This window comes from Triturus cristatus, chromosome 5_2 (assembly GCF_964204655.1).
Source record: "Triturus cristatus chromosome 5_2, aTriCri1.1, whole genome shotgun sequence".
NCBI lineage: Eukaryota > Metazoa > Chordata > Amphibia > Caudata > Salamandridae > Triturus > Triturus cristatus.
Window position 1 is genome coordinate 337051690 of NC_140588.1, and position 18683 is coordinate 337070372.

The 18683-nt window shown below is 42.7% G+C and overlaps 1 protein-coding gene across 3 annotated transcripts in view; it reads left to right on the forward strand.

Annotated features, from left to right (window-relative positions):
* Positions 1-18683, forward strand: part of RANBP9 (RAN binding protein 9) — a 635256-nt gene that overhangs the window by 404897 nt on the left and 211676 nt on the right. For all 3 annotated transcript variants that reach the window (XM_085607104.1, XM_085607103.1, XM_085607102.1), the window contains one exon: positions 10161-10328. In XM_085607104.1, coding sequence (XP_085463230.1) covers positions 10161-10328 — 168 coding nt within the window. The remainder of the gene's footprint in view (positions 1-10160; positions 10329-18683) is intronic.

Here is an 18683-nt window from a genome sequence, read left to right on the forward strand (position 1 = left end):
AACATTTATGATGGTATACCAGTGTAACCAAGTGTGGGGTTCATGGAAGGAGCACTTGGTGTGGTCCTGGTCTGTTCAGAATTGCAGTAATTCACATTCTGCACATTGAGTCTGATGTATATCCCATCATTAGTGCCTGGTTGTAAAGTGTTGCCAGATGTATGTAAACATGGTAGAAAATGTTTGTTTGACATAGTCTCAAACCAGTTGACCGAGTTCAGGGTGTCTTGCTAGGGGACATACTGTTAATTACCAGGTATGGCTCCTGTTACCCAGAGACCTCAACTATATAATTTGGGGTGAGTTTACAGTTTTTTAATAATTGATCCTTCAGTGCCTGGAGATGAACCTATGTCCGGTATGATTTATGGTTTCTTAATGAATGAAGATGTCTCTTGGCCACCCCAAAGGAGAACGTGGCTGAGTTTGTGACCCTCCAGATTCAATTCTTTTTTTTCTTTTTCTTTTTTTTTTATTGATAATTGGTACGAAACATCATCAGGTTTAATAAACAATGAGACCAGCAATCATTTTACATTGTAGCATTCTCCGCGGTGCCACAATATCTCGTACAATATAACATTGAGCCTGTACTGTTAGGGTCATTCTGTAGTCCGTGATTCAATCACTGTTGTCCATTGATAATTCGCCGGTCGGCAATGCACACAAGTTACCTCTGTAGGCATTCCACTTTCCCCACACCCGTTCCCACTTCTTAAGGCACCCCCTATGTATGTATACCGCTCTTTCGGCCACCATCGCCATATCCCAACTCCAGTTCCTTACGGTGGTAGTATTTTGTGAAATGTTCCTTTTAGCTATAGTTAAACCTAGTGTTGCCCAAGTTTGTGCTGCATTATTAAGGTCTGTGGCCTCCTAGATATTCAGAAGACATCTCCTAGGCTCCGGAGGTACCGGGGCCCCATTTACATTCGTTATTGTGGACATCACTGCCTCCCAATATCTCATAATTTCAGGACACTCCCACAATGTATGGTAAAATGTACCTGTTGCCCCACACTGTCGTAGGAAGAGCTGACTGTCTGACCTTCCCATTTTTTACAACGTTACCCTAGTGTAATAAATCCGGTGTAACACTTACAGTTGGACTAAACGTAGTTTTAACGAGCTCGCCACCTCCCTCGGGGACGCTAGTCCCTCTTGCCAATCTGTCTCGTCCATTTCTCCCACCTCTTCCTGCCACCCGTAGGGAAAGTGTGAGGTCGGGGTGATTATTAATGATTTTCCGATATGTTAAGGATGTGGCTTTTTTGTGCATGTGTTCAGTCAGTATCCTGTCTTCCAAGGGGGAAGCCTCTGGAAGGACAGTGTCTGGCAGAATAGCTGTCTCTATTGCGTGTCGCATTTGGTGATAGCGAATCATTTCTGTAGTCGCCATCTCGTATTGGTCTTGGAGATGGGTGAATGGAATTACTTTTCCCTTGGCCCAGAGATCGCCTACGTGCGATATCCCTATGTCATCCCATCGTTTGAATCCTTTACTGTTACGTAGGAGAAATACAATACCGGGGTCTAGGAATGTCCAAATCAAATGTATTCCAGGCTAAATACCATTAAATACTCCCAGGAGGCTCTTGAGAACAAAATAGACACAATGGCCACTGATGTGTCCCTGTGGTGACTGGACCAACACAAATTGGCTGACAGAATTGTATATAACGAGCTGGCTATATCAGAGGTCAGCCAGCAGTGGGAGACCTGCAAGCACAGGTTAACGACATTACAAAACACATTTGTTTTCTGGAGTACAGAGCAGAAGATGCTAAGGGCTGCTCATAGACGACAAAGGTCCCCCAATTGTAGCTATTTCTCAAAGATTGACTCTCTTCTTAATGAGCCAGTGATCTCATGTCCACGTTCTTTACAGTGGAGCATGCACACCGACTGCCAGCCAAAGCTCCCAGCCCCAGAGGCCCCACCGAGACTGATGGTTGCTCACCACCTCAAGGACAAGGAACTACTAGACAGTCTTCTGCAGTTCTCATAGAATAAATATAAACTTAAAGATTGTAGGGTTTTTCTTTTTTACAGACCATATTGAAGCTGTTCAACAGTCATAAAATACGTTTTGATGGAGCAAGCAAGCCCTTCGCTCACGGAACTTGAAATTCATCCTGATGTTCCCCCGCTAGCCTAATCTTCATGGATTCTAAGGACCCAGAGAATGGGCTGACAATTCGGCAATAGAACATTGACTCTCAATCATGCACCCTAAGAGGCAGCTGTCAAAGGAAGATAGCAAGATACAATACTCTGTACTGCGAACAAATTGACCCAGAATACAAAGTACCATTAGAAAGGGTGATCACAGCGTAAGGTCTTAGACATAATGGACTCTGATACAAATGCACAAAATTGTCTAATAGCAGCAGCAGAGAGGAGAAAGATAGGATCTCACTGCTAAAAATTACGCCTATGACTGCAGGTTGCCTATGTTAGGAGAAACTGAGCCAGCGGATAGTTGACACACCCTCTCTTTGGTTTAGGTAGAAATGCATGATACATTGACCTTCAACCTTTATGTAATATTTATGTAATACCTGCTGGGCTCTTGAGGGTAAGTAGCAATAATTGATGCTAAAACTGACCAGAGCAACAAGAGTAGGACTCTATGCTCTGAATACGCAGCCCTTAAGGAGGATGAGACTCCCATCTTGATTAGCCACCACCAGCCCTAATCCATTTCCCCAACTGGACAAACACACCCCTTTAAAGGAAAGGATGAGTAAGCACACACTGGGAAGAATTTGGACAGTTGATAGCTAAGTAAAGGGAGCACTACGAGGCAAAACAGGTTTGCATATGCAGAAATTCCAATAACGATGCTCTGGTGGGGGTGGACTAATGCTGGGTGAGCCCACTCACAGTGCACTTGTCAATTAGTGTGTCTACACTCTAAATGACTTGTGGCAAAAACCAGATGTAAACTCATGACTAAGACTTTAACCCCTTGAGTGCCCATGACGAGATGGTCTCGTCATGGGCCGCGGTTGTGCTGTGCCCATGACGAGACTATCTCGTCATGAGCCCCGCCCGCTAATGAAACGCCCGGCACAGGGCGTGGAAAGGGCGGGGCACTCAAGGGGTTAAAGGAAAGTAAAGGAGATCGGAGACGCACATTAAATATAAAAAGGTTATTCCATGTGATGAATGCCAGCTCTATTGAGCCAGTCATTAACATGGAGAAGGCCTTCTACTCTTTGGCCTGGGAATATTTATTTCTGATAGTAAATACCATGAGTCAGGCCTGAAATGCTACAGTGGTTTAAATTATTATATACAAGCCCTGTTGGCAGAGCGAAGACCAGCAAGATAATGTCTGCTCCAATCCAGTTAGGCAGAGACAATGACAAATCCTTATGGCACGGATGGCAAATGATAACATCTGACAGGTCGGTCCTGCAGATTGTTCAGTAGGGCTACACCCTGCCAGTATTTTCAGACCCATCACAACTCCTGCCCACATCAAGAGCATGTTTCAGAGTTTCACCTCCTTATCTTGCTCCAGGCTGAAGGCTCTTTTGCCCAAGGGTGGCGTATTGAGGGTCCCAGGACTTGCTGTTACTTCCTGTAAGACAATAGCTTTTTGTATGTCCAGCCCTGCTTTTTAATAGCCAAAAAGCAGGGTTGAACATACAAAAAGCCGCAGGGATGTGGTGGCCTGAACGGAGGACATATGCGCAAGTCCAGAAAGTCCAGGTACCACACTATCTTTGCCCAATCTGGAGAAACTGGGATGACTTGGGACTGGTAGTTCCGGATCTTCTTCAAAACTTCAGTGGCAACGGCAAAAGGCAGGAGTCCTGTGCTCCACCTTACCTAGAATGAGACTCGGAGAGCGTCTTTTTGAAAACTAGGACGCAGAGACATTTTTATAGTGCACATTTGACTGTGGCGAAAAGATCTAGCCAGGGTTCTCCTCATTGCCGGAAGATGCCTCTTATCCCCTTGATATTTAGCTACCACACCGGATTCGCCCTGCACCACCCGCTGAGTTCACCCATCCTTGAGTTTAATGATCCCGCAAGGTGGTTCATGACTAGGGAGATACCCTAGCACTCAAGGAAGCTCCAGAGATGAAGTTCCCCCCCGACACAGGACCCAGAACCCCACCCATCCCCGTCCTGCTTGTTGTAGTACCAGATGGCAGTGGTGTTTTCCATGGATGGTTGCATGACTTTCAGCACCAGAAAGATGGCCGGCAACTTGAACAGACCGATGTGGAGACAGGTCTCTGCACGATTTTTACCTCTCTCCGCTAACCTCCCCATCCCATCAATGAGATCCGATAACGACGTCCAGTCTGGGTGGGGCAGGGAGAGGAATTCAATTGTGGTTGAGCCATCACTGCAGGTCTTTTGCAGTCTCCTCTGAAACCTGACCGGTTTCCCTGGTGCTGGGCCCACTAAGACCTTGTGTTCTTCTACATAGCCTGCATTTACCACCTGGCCTAGTTGACAAGCAGGATGCTAGAGGCCCAGAAGCCTGAGCCACTCTCACAGAGACCCATGACTAAAACAACAGGATCATAGCCTGAATGTCCTGGACTTGTTGTAGGTGGGTGGGGTTACAGTGTCCAGGATGGTTTCAATGAAAGGGAGCCACTGCAGAGGAGTCAGGTGTGGCTTTTGCACATTGATAGTGAACCCCAGTGATATCAACAGGTTTGCATCGTCTGGTGATGGTCTATGATTGACTGTTGTAGCCTGCCTTTAACAGCCAATTGATGAGATGGGAATCCCCAACCTCGAATGGTGTGCTGCGGCCATCGCTTTCGTAAACACCCAAGTGGAACTGTTGAGGCCAAAGGGGAACACAGCAAATTTAAAATGCACCTGGAAAACCTTGAACCACAAGCGGCATCTGTGGGACTGCAGTAGATGAAAGTAGGTACCCTGCTGGTCCATTCAGCTGCCTAGATTCACGGCAGACAGAGCCTGGACCCGTGAGAACTTCTTGAATTTGTCCTTCAGCAGAGAAGGCGTTCAGAGGGCAGAGATCTAAAATATGACAAAGGTAGTCTCCAGCATGAGGAACATAGCGGGAGTGTGAGGAAATGTGAATTACTATATGTTGTGGTTGTGCAACATCACCATGTAATAATGACACACTCTTCTCCGGTCCAGTCAGATTTGTTAGTAAAATCTTAGCTCAGTCCTGGGTAGAAGCGGCTCAGAGCAGTCAGGCTTTATCAAAGGAACAAGTGCAAAGCATGAGGAGGAACCAAAACATTAAGAAAAAAACCACAAAATAATAATAATCCAACACTAATTTATAAAAATAGGTTGCAATTATATCTTTTATCTATAGACGCCAATGACAAAAATCTACCTGAGGGTTCCAGATGTATGAATTTTCAAAGTAACAACACATCACTACTTGTTATTAAATGCCATAAATCTTTGCAATCTATTTAGATTGCAGTTTAGGGTTAGCCACAACAAGAAAGTTTAAAACAACCGCAGCAGTGCAGGCTCCTACACCCGAACCAGCCAATCTGCACCTCCATGTGTTGAGATTGATCAGCAGCAGTTAACTGCATTCAGTCTTCCTCACGCAATTGTCAATGTCATTGTAGCTGCCAGGTATCCTCCAACACAGTCCCTTTACACTGGGCGCTGGGACATCTTAGTGTGGCAGCCGCACTACAGATCAATTGCTGGCCATATGTTGGAGTTCCTTCTGTTCGTTTTATTTCTAGCTCAGCAAGCACTTGAATTGGGCTTTGCTTAAGGTTCTGTTGGCCCTTTTACATTTACCGGACCGGACCAACTGTCCTTGTTCATATCACCTGTAATCATATTTTTTAAAAGATAGGATTCATCTATTTCCTTCCGCACCATTTGTGGTGTCAGTGTTATCTTAATTTGGTCCCCACTTTACTCCTGTGCATGCCATTCGAACCAGTGCATAGCTGTCTACTACATCTCTTGACTCAGTAGACTCTTTGCTCTGTGATGACTTTGGCTCACCGAACAAGTGAACTACCAGTTCTCTCAGTGCAGTGGTCTTACACCACCTTTTTTCACAGGTGAAGTGGTGGTGAGAACCAGAGTGGCCTTTTTACCAAACCTCCTGACTGCTTTTCGTGTTGGGTAATCCATCCTGTTTCCTGATTATTTGCTCTGCCTCACCCCTTGAAAGAGGAGGAGAGACTCTATCGGTTGGACCCTGAAAGAGCTTTAATAGCAACAGAGACCATCTGGTGGCTGAACAGATGTTTGTGTGGTTCTCTGGGGTAAAGGCTTGCAAGGCAGTGCAGGAAAGGGCACTGTTGAGGTGGGTAGTCTTCTGCATTAAGATCTGCTGTGCACTGGCCAAGAAGCAGCTCTGAGGGATTGCAGGCCCGTTCCTCCAGGACCAAGGCTGCTACAACTTCGCTGTCACGTGGAGTGCCTGTCATTGACATCTGTGAGGCTACGATTTAGATGTCGGTACACACGTTCGCAAAGCACTACTGCCTTGGCGGCCAGGTCTATCAAAACAATAGCATGGTATCCTATGGGGTTCAATTGCAAAATTAACTTTTTGCCACAGTGAAATATTTAATTTAACATCGGGACATCAGCATCAATCAAATCCAATATTTTATTCAATAATGTTCATATTGTTGTCCATGTAGTATTTTCCTCTTCACCAAACAAATACCTGGAGCACATTTATAATGATCTGCAATCCGTCACCATTACACCTAAACATTAAATCTAAACCTTAAATACTCTACAGCATGTCTGTCTTTCTTGTATTATGACCAAGCGTGTTTGCACCAAATACTTCATGTGCAATCCACATGGAGGTAGTCCTTAAGAAACATCACAGTTATGGATAATCATGCCCTGCCCATGTTTGTAAGTACATATAATTATTTTTTTGTGTGTAATTTATGCATATAGCTCCTCCAGTAAATATTGTCAGCCAGGTCATTTTGCCTCTTTGGTCCTGCAGGACCTTTTAATCAGTGCCATTCCACAAGCCTACAACTTTGGAAGGTACTGCTTTGGTGTCTATTCTTAAAGGTGAGGAATCTTTGGTTAGAAGTATCCTTTTAGAAGAACAAGTTACTTCTCTTCGGTAGCGTTCTTTCTGGTCGGTACTGTTTAAAAGAAAATTCCTCACTGCCCTCCCACCTCCCCGTTTTGTGTAGGGGTCTTCTACACAATGGTATCTCTGGTTGTTGTTCAGCTACATGTCCGAGGGCTCACACAGATTCGAGAAAGAAGCTTACATCGGCGCATAGGAGTGGAACTTCTATGCTCCATCGTAATTTCCGGGCCGGAATAAGGCCACACTGCACCACCTAGCATTGTGCAGGGGCATTGAAGTTAATATCTTCTGTATCCAGTGTGGCACCTGGAGAAGTTTTAAACGTGAGGACTCTGAGGTCTGATAGAGCTTTCACCAGAAAGAGCTTACCACAGGTAATTAACTTGTTCTACATCACCGGAAGTGGACAACTGATGCTGAGGTAGTTTATGCTCCAGCAGTGCCCCTGTGGATAATATCAGAGTTTAGGATGATAGAACTGAACACTGGCATGCATGGCTAGGTAGAGGCAGGAATTGCCACCATGGACGATTTGTAAAGCGAAACAGAGCTAGATATATTCCAGATGCTACAGCATAAATACCCTATGCTGGCAAGCCATTTCAGTTGATGCCCCCTAAAAATTGCATGTCCCCCGGTCCTCCCACACTGACCTTTCCCTGACTCATGTGATTTTGGAAACCTTGTTCGAGGTTGGGCAGTGCTAGGGAAAGAAACCTGGACTATGTTCTCTACTAACTCAAATGATAGAGCTCACTTCATTATACTAAGAGAGGCCTGGGAGAATGACTTAAACGCAGACATCTCCGACCAGGAATGGATATTAATGCTGGCCTACCCAAGAACTGACTCTAGGAACGCACATTTTTAAGTAATTTTAAAAAGCTTAATTTATCTTACCTACTTAACTTCTAATTAGCTGCATAGAATAGTTCAGGTGGTTCCAGACATCTGTTCAAGGTGTAAAGCAAACAGTACTGGACTCCTACATATGTTTTGGGCATGCCCTGGACTACAATCCTTTGGACTCCAAACACACAGGTCATACAGAAAGTGACTAATATCTAACTAGAAATCTCCCCAAAGACATACCTTCTAGCCATACTTCCTGTTCCCAAGAAACCTGTTTTAAAGCAGATTTATTGACTTACACTTTTATAGTGGCTGAAAGACTAGTAGGGCAGAAATGGTAGAGAGGATGTAGCCTTACAGCTAGAGCGGTCGACCTCGCAGCTTGGGAACCGTGTTCGAGTCTCGGCAATGACACGCAACATTCTGTGATTCTGGGCAAATCACTTAATCTCTAGTTCGCGCTATATAAAACGTAATTTTTTTTTTAAATGCTAAGAACCCACGCATAGAGGAGCAGTGGATCAGGGCGCTACATACATTTATTTTCCAATCAGCTGAGACCAAAAGCGAGTCATATCCACATAAACAGCAGAGAAACAATACTAGTACATCTGCCAACAATGACCCCACCTTGTAAGACCATGCCTTTTCCACTCCGATAAACACGAAACATGGTTAATTTATACAAGTCCCTGGCAACGTCAATGTCATAGGTTCCTCTAATCCCCTTTCGCTTCTCAGGCTATCCCCTCCAAGCTACTTGATAGTTTTATGAGTCATTTCACACACCCTTCTCCGACGAGATCTGATCAACCTGTTCAAACTCTCCATTCCTTCCCTCACTTGGTGTGCTGAAATCTTACCTCCGTATGTACCGATTGTTTACCATAGTCTGTTTTGTCTTCCAGTACTTTATCTCCTCCTTTAATTAGGAAACCCAATTCTGCTATAAAGGGGGTGTGGCAGTCATCTCAAATAGGGCCTTCCTGAAGTTGTACTGATGCTAAATTGGCTGTAGAATGTCTCTAATACTTCAGGTGTATGTGTGAGACTACCACAAAGCCTTTTGGTGTGTATTCCACCTCTTCTCTCCCTGCCTATATCAGGTACAGTATCTCGGATACTTTAACCATGTACATGTAACGCCGCAGCAAAGTTCAGGATGCTGACAATATATGTACCAGTGCTTTATTTGAATGCGGGCTAACACTTCAACCATGCTTTCTCCTTGCCTCCGCCTGCATCCTCATCAGCACTTCACAGACGGTCCTCTGTTGAAATCAGTGTCGAAAAATGTACGTAGGCAGTGGGTATCCATGCCACTCCTCATCCAGCACAGCTGTTCTGCCCAGGCACCTCATGGTTTTGGTGGCATAACCAACACATGCCAGCTCGGTGCAGGCAGCGGAGGTTCGCCCACTGGGTGCCATCTTCAGTCCTGGCTCCTGCTCAGTCCTGTCCACTGTGCTTATCGCTGCTCACCTCTCCAGAGGCCCTCGTCCACTTGGTTCTGCTCTGTAGAGCCTGGAGTCGCGCGCCTTTGCTCTCAGCGGAAGCAGTGTTCTCCATTTTGACCTGCAAGGAGAGCGGAGCCTCCGGGAAGGCATCTGCTCGGTGGTTTCACTAGGAGCTCGGCGTTCTGAAAGGGTTAAGTTGCTTCCCTCAGCAGTCGGCGCCGCTGAGCTCTCGAGCTGCGCTCCTTATGCTGGATGATTTGAAAGATTAACAGGCTATGTTTGGGAGCTCTTGTACTGCCGGCTACACCCCTGACAAGAACCTTTTTAATGACAACACCGATTTAGGATGAGAGCATTTTATTTAATTATATAACAACTCTTGCTCTGCTCATAGATTTTTCTCTTTCGAATTGTTGCGTCTTTGGAATTTGCTACATGTTCCCCTATGCCTGCAAATAGAATATGAAGTAAATAGATTAAAACCGGCAGAAGCATTAGGCTAAGCAGCTTTGGTGTGCATGCTTTCGGGTAATGTGTGGGCGCTGAAGTGACCTGAAGCGCAGCCAGAACTGGCACCAATTTACAGCTGCAGAAAGTTCTGGGATTCTTTTGTGTGGGGGAAGATTGTTCTAATGTGCCTAAATAGAAGAGAGCAAACACGAAATCGGATTTGTAACTAATTCTGCCACGTGCTACTGAATTCAATTGACTGACATTTAGTCGCTGTGCTTGCAGAAAATAAGTCTCGTGTCTTACACTAAATTTGCCTTCCTTTGTGTGTTTTAGGTTGGGATAAACATTCATATGGCTACCATGGAGATGATGGGCATTCCTTTTGTTCCTCCGGAACGGGTCAGCCCTACGGCCCAACGTTTACAACTGGCGACGTCATCGGGTGTTGCGTAAACCTCATCAACAATACCTGCTTCTACACAAAGAATGGACACAGTTTAGGTACGGCAGGGGTTCTGTGAGCTTAATGGGAACCATTGTGAGGGTATGTGTGTTGATAAAAACAGCGTAGGCCTTGAAAGAGTGGCCTGTTTTAAAGCAAGGTGAGTGGCATTCATTTTCTGATATGTGTTTAAGATCTGCCTCGGCTATAGGCTTTTTTTACGAGTATATGTTTGAGTTATCAGTATATCCTTAAGATGTTATTTGTGTTTTTAAACTGTATTCATTGGTGACCTACAGGTGACCAAGCACCGTAATTTGTATGAATTTGGTTAAAAAATTCCTAGTACCACTTCAATATTCGCCTAATAAATCATATATTCTCCCAAACATCATCAGTAGAGAAAAAAAGTAACCCTGGAGCCTTCCAAGTACAATCAACTACGCGTCAAAGATCTACTAGTGTCATCTTTCCGGGTCCTGAAGATGTTGAATGACTTGGAGTAATACTTAATTGTATCTTCTGTTTTTTGTCCGTAGTTAGGCTGTAGACCATGTATGCTGTTACTGTGTATTCCAGTTCTTTGTACATTGCTCTGCTGCTGTCCAATTATGCTGCACTCCACAAGAACTTAAATGATTAATTAAGTATATGAAAATCATGTCTGAGAGCAAATAAGAACAGAGAGCAAATAAGAACAGTAGAATTAAATACGCATTTTGTAGCCTAATAACACGACACAAGTTCAGTGAGAATAACTTATGATAAAGATGTTAATAATTATGAATCTGAAGACAAAGAAAAATAAATCACGACAGAGTACAACAATGAAAACAAGGGAATAAAAAAGAAAAGGTGACAAAAGAATTATAATATTTTTAGTGTCATCTAAAATTGTGGTTTGTCAGCAGTGGACACTTCATAAGGTTGGTGACAGGATTGAGGGCAGTTTCGAGAAAAACTAATTCCGTTCCTGGTTATTAGACATGCCCCATAGTACAGAAAGGTGATGTGCAAATTGAATGAAGCAATTGGAATTAGTTGATTGAGTATATTATGTCATTTATGTTTTCTCAAACGTATACATGTAAATATCACTGTAAAGATGTAAAGAAACACTGTATATTAACATAATACTATGGCAACACTTTAAAATCTATATAAATACCAATTACGGTCGTTTATCCACCACAATCTATCAAGTACATAAAATCCTACAATCAAACCTGTATAAACAAACATTGGCAAAGCCAACAGGTCTCGCTCATGTGAGATTTGTTGACTTTCTCAATGTTTTGTAGCTATGTTGTACAACCAAGTGGCTACTGTGCTTTCTATAGTGTGGTATTATTATTCTATATGTGTCATACAATAGGAAGAACAAAACTCAGAATAATATAATGAGCACGTGCAGTCTGAAAATGTACTTTCTCTGCTACTGTGAAGTGGGTTTGAGATAGGAGAAGGGTGCAAGAAGAAAATAGATGATCTGCAAACTAATGCAGCATTATAGAGTGCTTTCTCACAGAAGGATAAACTAGGGCAGCTGTCAAAATGTAATCAGCGGAAGGGCACTCGGCGGGAATGAAAGCTGTACTTTGGCCTTTGCACCACGGGAGGGACACACACATAAAGAGAAAATAAAATCACCATGTGATAACCAAACAAAAGCATGGAAATAAAAGTGACAATGAAGCCAGCGAATGATAAGCAATGGGCAGGCTCTAACCCCTCCACCCCTTAAGTTTCTTAAGCAACACCTCAAGCTGTCAGACCAGGCTTAAAAAGAGGTTCAGTCGAACCAAAATCTTTTTTTTAACATCCCTAGAAATCTGATATATTGACGCTGTGTTCAAATTATGATTGACACATTGTGTTTTACTAAGTTGAGTAGTACAAGGATCTTCAAAGCCAGTGTTGCACCTGTGTTTTAAAAGCCGCCGTTGCTTCTAGAGACTTGTTTGAAGAAGGCACCTTCAAAGGTTAATAACTTACCATTGTGAAAATGTTATTTTGATGACACAGTTGAGAAACTCAACTACATCAAAGGCGGGGAGCTATGCTTCTACAGGATCGATGATTAGAAACAATGCATTAACCAGAGTGTATCAGACCTGTGAATCCAGCCTGGCTAAGATCATGTCAGAACACTGACCGGGTGCTCGGTCAATGAAACATAAATTGGAGCAAATTAGTAAAGATTACATTGGAGGTAGAGGGGTCATACCACTATTCAAGCTTAGGTAGCTAATTTTAAATGGTTTCACCTATGCCTTAAATAAAATCATAGCCGTGCCTAGCTTAGAAATGGCCACAGGTATCGCCTGGCGTGCGCTGCAGTGTTCTGTAGCACTTAAAACAGCAATGCAGTTGTCGGTTTTTGATCCCACAATCAATTTGCTAACAAATATTTGTGTGTTTCTGTGCAAGAAAATAAGTAAGGTAGCTTTATATCCTCGGAACTTACCATCACTAGGGGGTGCATGGTTGAATCGGAAAGCAAATGCATTCTACCATATGTACGTGTTTTCACTTATTCCAATAAAAATATTCTCAGCCTAGATAATCGATACCTGACTCACTAACGTTTTTGAACATGTAATGGTATCTTAGGTGTTGGTGTACCTTTTGCGTGCCAACATTCCACAGTCTCATTCACTGGTTTATGATTAGTGGAATTTTTGATCTGCAGAAAACAATTGCAAAGACAGAAATTCTGCATGTTTGGTGGATTTCCAACCTTCTTAGTTACAAAAACGCAGTTAACTGTCTGAATGGTACATTTGTGGGTATCCTCAAATATTGTGCAGATGGTTTCCTAGTCAGAAATTCATGTGTTATACTCTTTGTAAGTGTTTGTCCAGGAGAAGAAAAGGGAAAGTAGCATCCCATTTTAATACTGGTACAGAGAAAGGGATGTCCCCTCAGGAATTGACACATAAAAAGGCAAACACATCTTCATGATATTTACCATTCTTTACAAGTAAAATGTTAGAAGTAGGAGTCGACCTGGAAATAGACAGTTTTTCAGCAGTGCTTATCAGATTCTTAATAAACCCCTAAAAAGACAGAAACCTACTCCAAACGTGGAATAGAAATCTCAGTTTTTTTTTTGTAATTTTCAAGCCTTCTGCTGAATTTGCAAAAATACAGCAGTTCTTGTGGCAGGAGCAAAGGCTTTGTTTTCCAAGTAAGATTTGTGTCATTAAACTCAGACCAAAAAATTATGTTGTCACTGGATCAGGTTAGATTTAACTTTGTCCCCCATAAGCTTGAAGCTGAAATGGCAGCACTCCTCCAGAAAAAAGATTGAGTTTGACAAATCACTCCAGGAAGTCAGAATTCCATTGAGGACACAGGACAACCGGGAGCTTGAGGATGTTGAGATAGAACTGGAACCACCTGCAATACCTGAAACTACAAGAGGAAGAGCAGGAGCTATTCCCTGAGAAGGAAGAACAATATGACAAAGGGCAGTCAGCAGAGGAAGGTTTGCAGTACCTCCATTCTAAGGAGGGTTTGAGGTTGTAGCCTCAAGGCTTTCACTCCAGGAGTCATCGCCTCCTACAATGGGCTAATAAAAGAAAAACAGACAGTTATGTGACTCAGCTGAAAGAAGAACTAGCATAGTCCTGTTTCCTACTGTAAATCCTTCTCTTTTCACACAGAAAGAAAGCAATACCAGCCCATGCTGACCAGAATCCTAGACCAAGGAATGAAGGCCTTTGAACAAGAAATTCTTCCAAATCACTCACTCCTAGAGTGAAGAAGAAATGTAAACATCCGACAAAAGACCCAGTTTAAACTAGGAACACCATCTTGGTTTATTCCTTAGTAGTGTGCACATCTGGCAAAGGGCAAATGCCCTTGCTTTCACTGGTTCACCACTGAATAAAGAAAGCAAGAGGATGGAGATGATGGAGTGTAAAATGGAAAAAGCAGTCCAAGCATTGGCAGATAGACCCATCCAATCCCCTACCTATGGATGCCAGCATTATAAGGAGATTAAAATGTCACGGAATACCTCCCAAAAATAGAAAAAGAGGGATAAAACTGATTTAGAAGGGAAAGACCATCACCAATACTAGCCTAAAGTCAGCAGCAGACGCAACCAATGCAGCAAACAGGCAGATGTGCTCAGGTACCATTCTGAGGAGACCTGTTGGGTTAAGAGTGTTGGGTTCAAGCAGGAAGTGCAGCTATCAGTCATCCGCATGCTTTTTACCAGAGAGACTTTATTCGGAGCATCAGTGGATGAGTCCCTAAAGCACTTAAGGACAGTGATTCAGCAAAAGCATTAGGAGTGTTGCAATTTCAAAAGAGGAGCCACTTCTCTCATAAGGAATACAGGAAGAGGTTGTTTCCAACCAATACCCTTCAGGCCACGTTGACACTGCAGTTTAATCTAGCCCCACACACATACTACTCCATGGCAGCATACCAGTATGCCAAGGCAGCCTTTTGGTGGTGAAAGAAGAAGAAGATGGCAGACCTCAAAAGTCCGGCCCAGCTTCTAAATAGCTCTCAAGTAAGTGCCCCCAATACATAGCACCAGCGGCAGCAGAATTTGCGGGTCCCTCCAAGAGACAGATGGGTTATCTGCATCATAAAACAGGATTATCACGTAGAACTCATAAACAAGCCCCCAAATACAAAGCAGAAGAGGGGAGAAATAACAAGGAGAAACTAATCCGCAGGAAGCAGGATTTCTGGGGCATCTTAAAAAAAACAAGCAATTGAAAAAGTAACCACAGAAGGGACACAATCAGGGAGTATGCTTTCTAATTCCAAAGCAGTATCCAGCTGATCTTGACCAAGATTTAGAGACGACCACACGGATGTATACAACTTGGGTAAGAAAGGCTATGGACATTCTAGCACCCGAAAAAGTTTCTGTTAATCGTCACAGAACTCCTTCAGCAATTTGGTACCCTGAGTGTCTTTAAAATTCAGAAACAATTATGTAGAAAACGTGAGCGAATATGGAGATTCAAATATGACCGTCATGATAGAGAGGTCTATAAAAAAAACAATTGCAGTATACAAAAGACTCCTTCTAAAGGAAAAACTAAATATTTCACAGATAAGTTCGTCAATCGGAAAATTCAGCAAAGGAACCTATTATTACAGTAAAAAAATTATTTAAAATGGTCACAATAACTAGTAATAATTGCACCCGCAACGTATGTGACAACCTTGCAAATTTCTTTCAGAAAAAGTAATAGGTGTTTTTTGATTCTTCTTTGGAGTGATGTGAGTGCTCTGAGGGTGCTCAGAGTGGTGAGTTAAAAAATGTCTCTAATATATGCCCTAGTGAGAGACTTTATTATAAGGGTCTTAGGACTAGATTAAAAATGAAATTGGGATATGCTGAAGAATAAATTGTGCTTCTATTTCCCAAAAAAACTGCACCAGTTTCAGCAACTCAGCTGGGACCCCAATGATGAAGCATGCCACCAACTAGGTTGGTGGGTGAGGGGTCTTCTTAAAAATCCATTGGATGTTTGCTCTCTGCTACTAGTTAGGTGAGTCAACTCAAGTGGTACCGATCTCTGCGGGTCCTTCCTAGTTGTTTTGAATACTACTTTGGGGAAGAGGACGTACCTTCAGTAACCCTTTTTTCCTCGCTCTCCTGTTGTTTTTCTATTTGATTCTTTTACACCAAATAATCAAGGAGGACATAAACCCCAGATTGCTAAATTACTACCGTCAAATACAATTCTGGACAGGTGCTCACCTCTAAATGAAGAACACGTTTTAAAACTGATTGAATCAATCAAATCAGGATCCCCTCTCAATCCATGCCCTCCAAAAATTGTCCATTTAGCCCCCAGGATTCTTGGAGCTCAACTGACCAAGATCATTAATAAAGTTATTAACACTGGATACATTCCTTAGGAATGGAAGTTGGCATCAAGCCTACCTCTGCTAAAAAATAATGATCTTGACCCTCAGGAGCCCTGCAGGTATAGGACTATATCCAGACTTCCCTTTCCAGCCAAGTTGCTGGAAAAGGCTCTGAACATTGCTGTCATGTATTGACAGTAATAATGTATTGGATCACTCCCAATATGGATTTAGGAAAGCACATAGCACAGAAACGGCTCTGCTTACCGCATCAGAAGAACTAAGATGTATCATGGACAACGGAGGCCAAGCCGTATTAATTCTGCTTGATCTCTCCCCTGCCTTTAATACGGTAAACAACACCATCTTAATTGACCGATTAGAGGAACTAGGAATAAGCGGTGCAGCACTGAAGTTACTAAAGGCTTTTTTAAGCGACCGAACAAATCATGTAGCAATGGGTGAATTTACCTCTAAGCAAATTTTCTTGCCTTATGGGGTACCTCAGGGCTCTCGTTGAGCCCCACCCTTTTTAATCTCTGTCGCTTCATTGGCTAAAATTATGAAAGCAAGGGTTTTTCTGTGGTGTCCTACACTGATGACACCCAGATTGTGGTGTCAATATTCAAAGACCACAAGGAAGTTGGACACAGGTTTAATTCCTGTCCCAGATAGAGCAATGGATGAGAGCAATTGTCTAAAGCTTAATGCAAGAAAAACGGAGGTTTTTCTTTTTGGAAAAGATAAATCCTTCTGGTCGGAAAATTGGTGGCCACAGGACATGGGACCTTTACCAACACCAGTGCGGAAAGGAAGGAACTTGGGAATTGTCTTGGATGACAAACTTACTTTTGAATATGAAGTTAATGCACTTGCATCCTCAGTGTTTTTTACTCTGAAAGTAATCCGAAAAAGCTGCCCCTATATCCTTATGATCTTTAAGAAACAGTGGTTTTCACTTTAGTTCTAGCCAAAATAGACTTTGGAAATGCCCTTTTTATTGGCATTCGAAAAAAATCCCTGCAAGAACTTCAAATGTTGCAAAACGCTTTGGCTCGACTGGTAACAGAAATTCCAAAACATCAGTCGGCATCACAGGCCTTGATTACGCTACATTGGCTTCCAATAGCCAGACGTTTGGATTTTAAGGCTCTCTGCATTACATTTAAATCACTGCACAATATGGGACCGAACTACTTTCATTTAAAATTTGTCCACTATGCCCCAACTAGGAAGCTTAGCTCTTCAGATGCAATGCTATTAACTCTACCAAGGATTAGGTGCACTCCCTGGGAGGTAGGAGTTTCGTTTTAAGGGCTGCCAGAGCTGCCAAGTTTTGGAATATCCTTCCGATTAATGTAAGAAAATGTTCAGATCACCTGGCATTTCAAAAATCAATAAAGTCTTGGTTATTTAATCAATAGGAAACATCATCTGACAACTTTTTTTAGTAGCTTTCCTCTTTTAAGTGGCAAGCAAAGACAGCAGCGCCAAGACGGCTCAAGGCGTTCCAGCGCTATATAAAATTAAAAATCAAATCAACACTGAGGCCTATCTGGACTTCGGTTCCTAAACAAGTTAATCAAGAGTCAGAAATTGAAGATGACTACACTATAAGGTGTCATTCCACTCCTGGAAACAGGGGACTGCATGGCAGATATAGACCTGAAGGGTGCCTACCGACACGTCCTAATGAGCTGTACGTGATTTCTTAGAAAAACAATTTCATGAAATACTACTACTGCGAAACCATTTCATCTAAACTGTTAAAAGAAAATTTGCAGCATGAATGTAATTTACTATTTCATAGAAAATAATTCATAGAACGTCTTTTTTTCTCAAAGGTGTTTTTTTCATTCTTAGTTTTTTTTTAAAGGTGTAAACACTATGGTTGCAGGTCTTGCTTCCAGAAAACAATTGGAGGCACATTATTTAGGATCTATATCTTCTACATTGTCTAAGAATTACTTTTTTTTTTTTTTTAAATAGGCTTACACCACTCCTCTCCCCCAAAAAAGAAAACCCATCTCCCCTACAGCTGCTAAACACCATCCATCTCTTGCCCCTCACTGTGCCTAAATTACACCCATCTCTGACCCATAAACCTAACTAATCCTGGATTCTTAAAAACCTCTTCCACACAAACACTCCCCCATCCCTAACCCCTAAGCTCCACCCATCCCTGAACCCCAAAAGCCCTTTCAATCCCTAAACGTATCCATCTCGGAACCCTAAAATCTCTTGCTACCCGTAAACTCTACTCATTCTTGTCCCCTAAAAACCCTTTCTGCACAGAAACCTTTAACATCCTTGAACCCTTAAAACCCCTCACCGCCGCTAAACTTCCCATCCCTGAATGTTATAAAAATCCTTAAAGCCTCCCATCCTTGACCCCTAAAATCCCTCACCTCTTTTTCAGTTTTCGTGTTTACTTTGGTTCACATACATCAGTCCCAGTGAAGAGCAGGCAAGAAGTATCTCAGTTTTGTGGTAGAGCATTTATATTATCAATTCAAAGTCCTCCCTTTTGTGAATAAGTCTACACCTCATGTTTATAAAATGTCTTG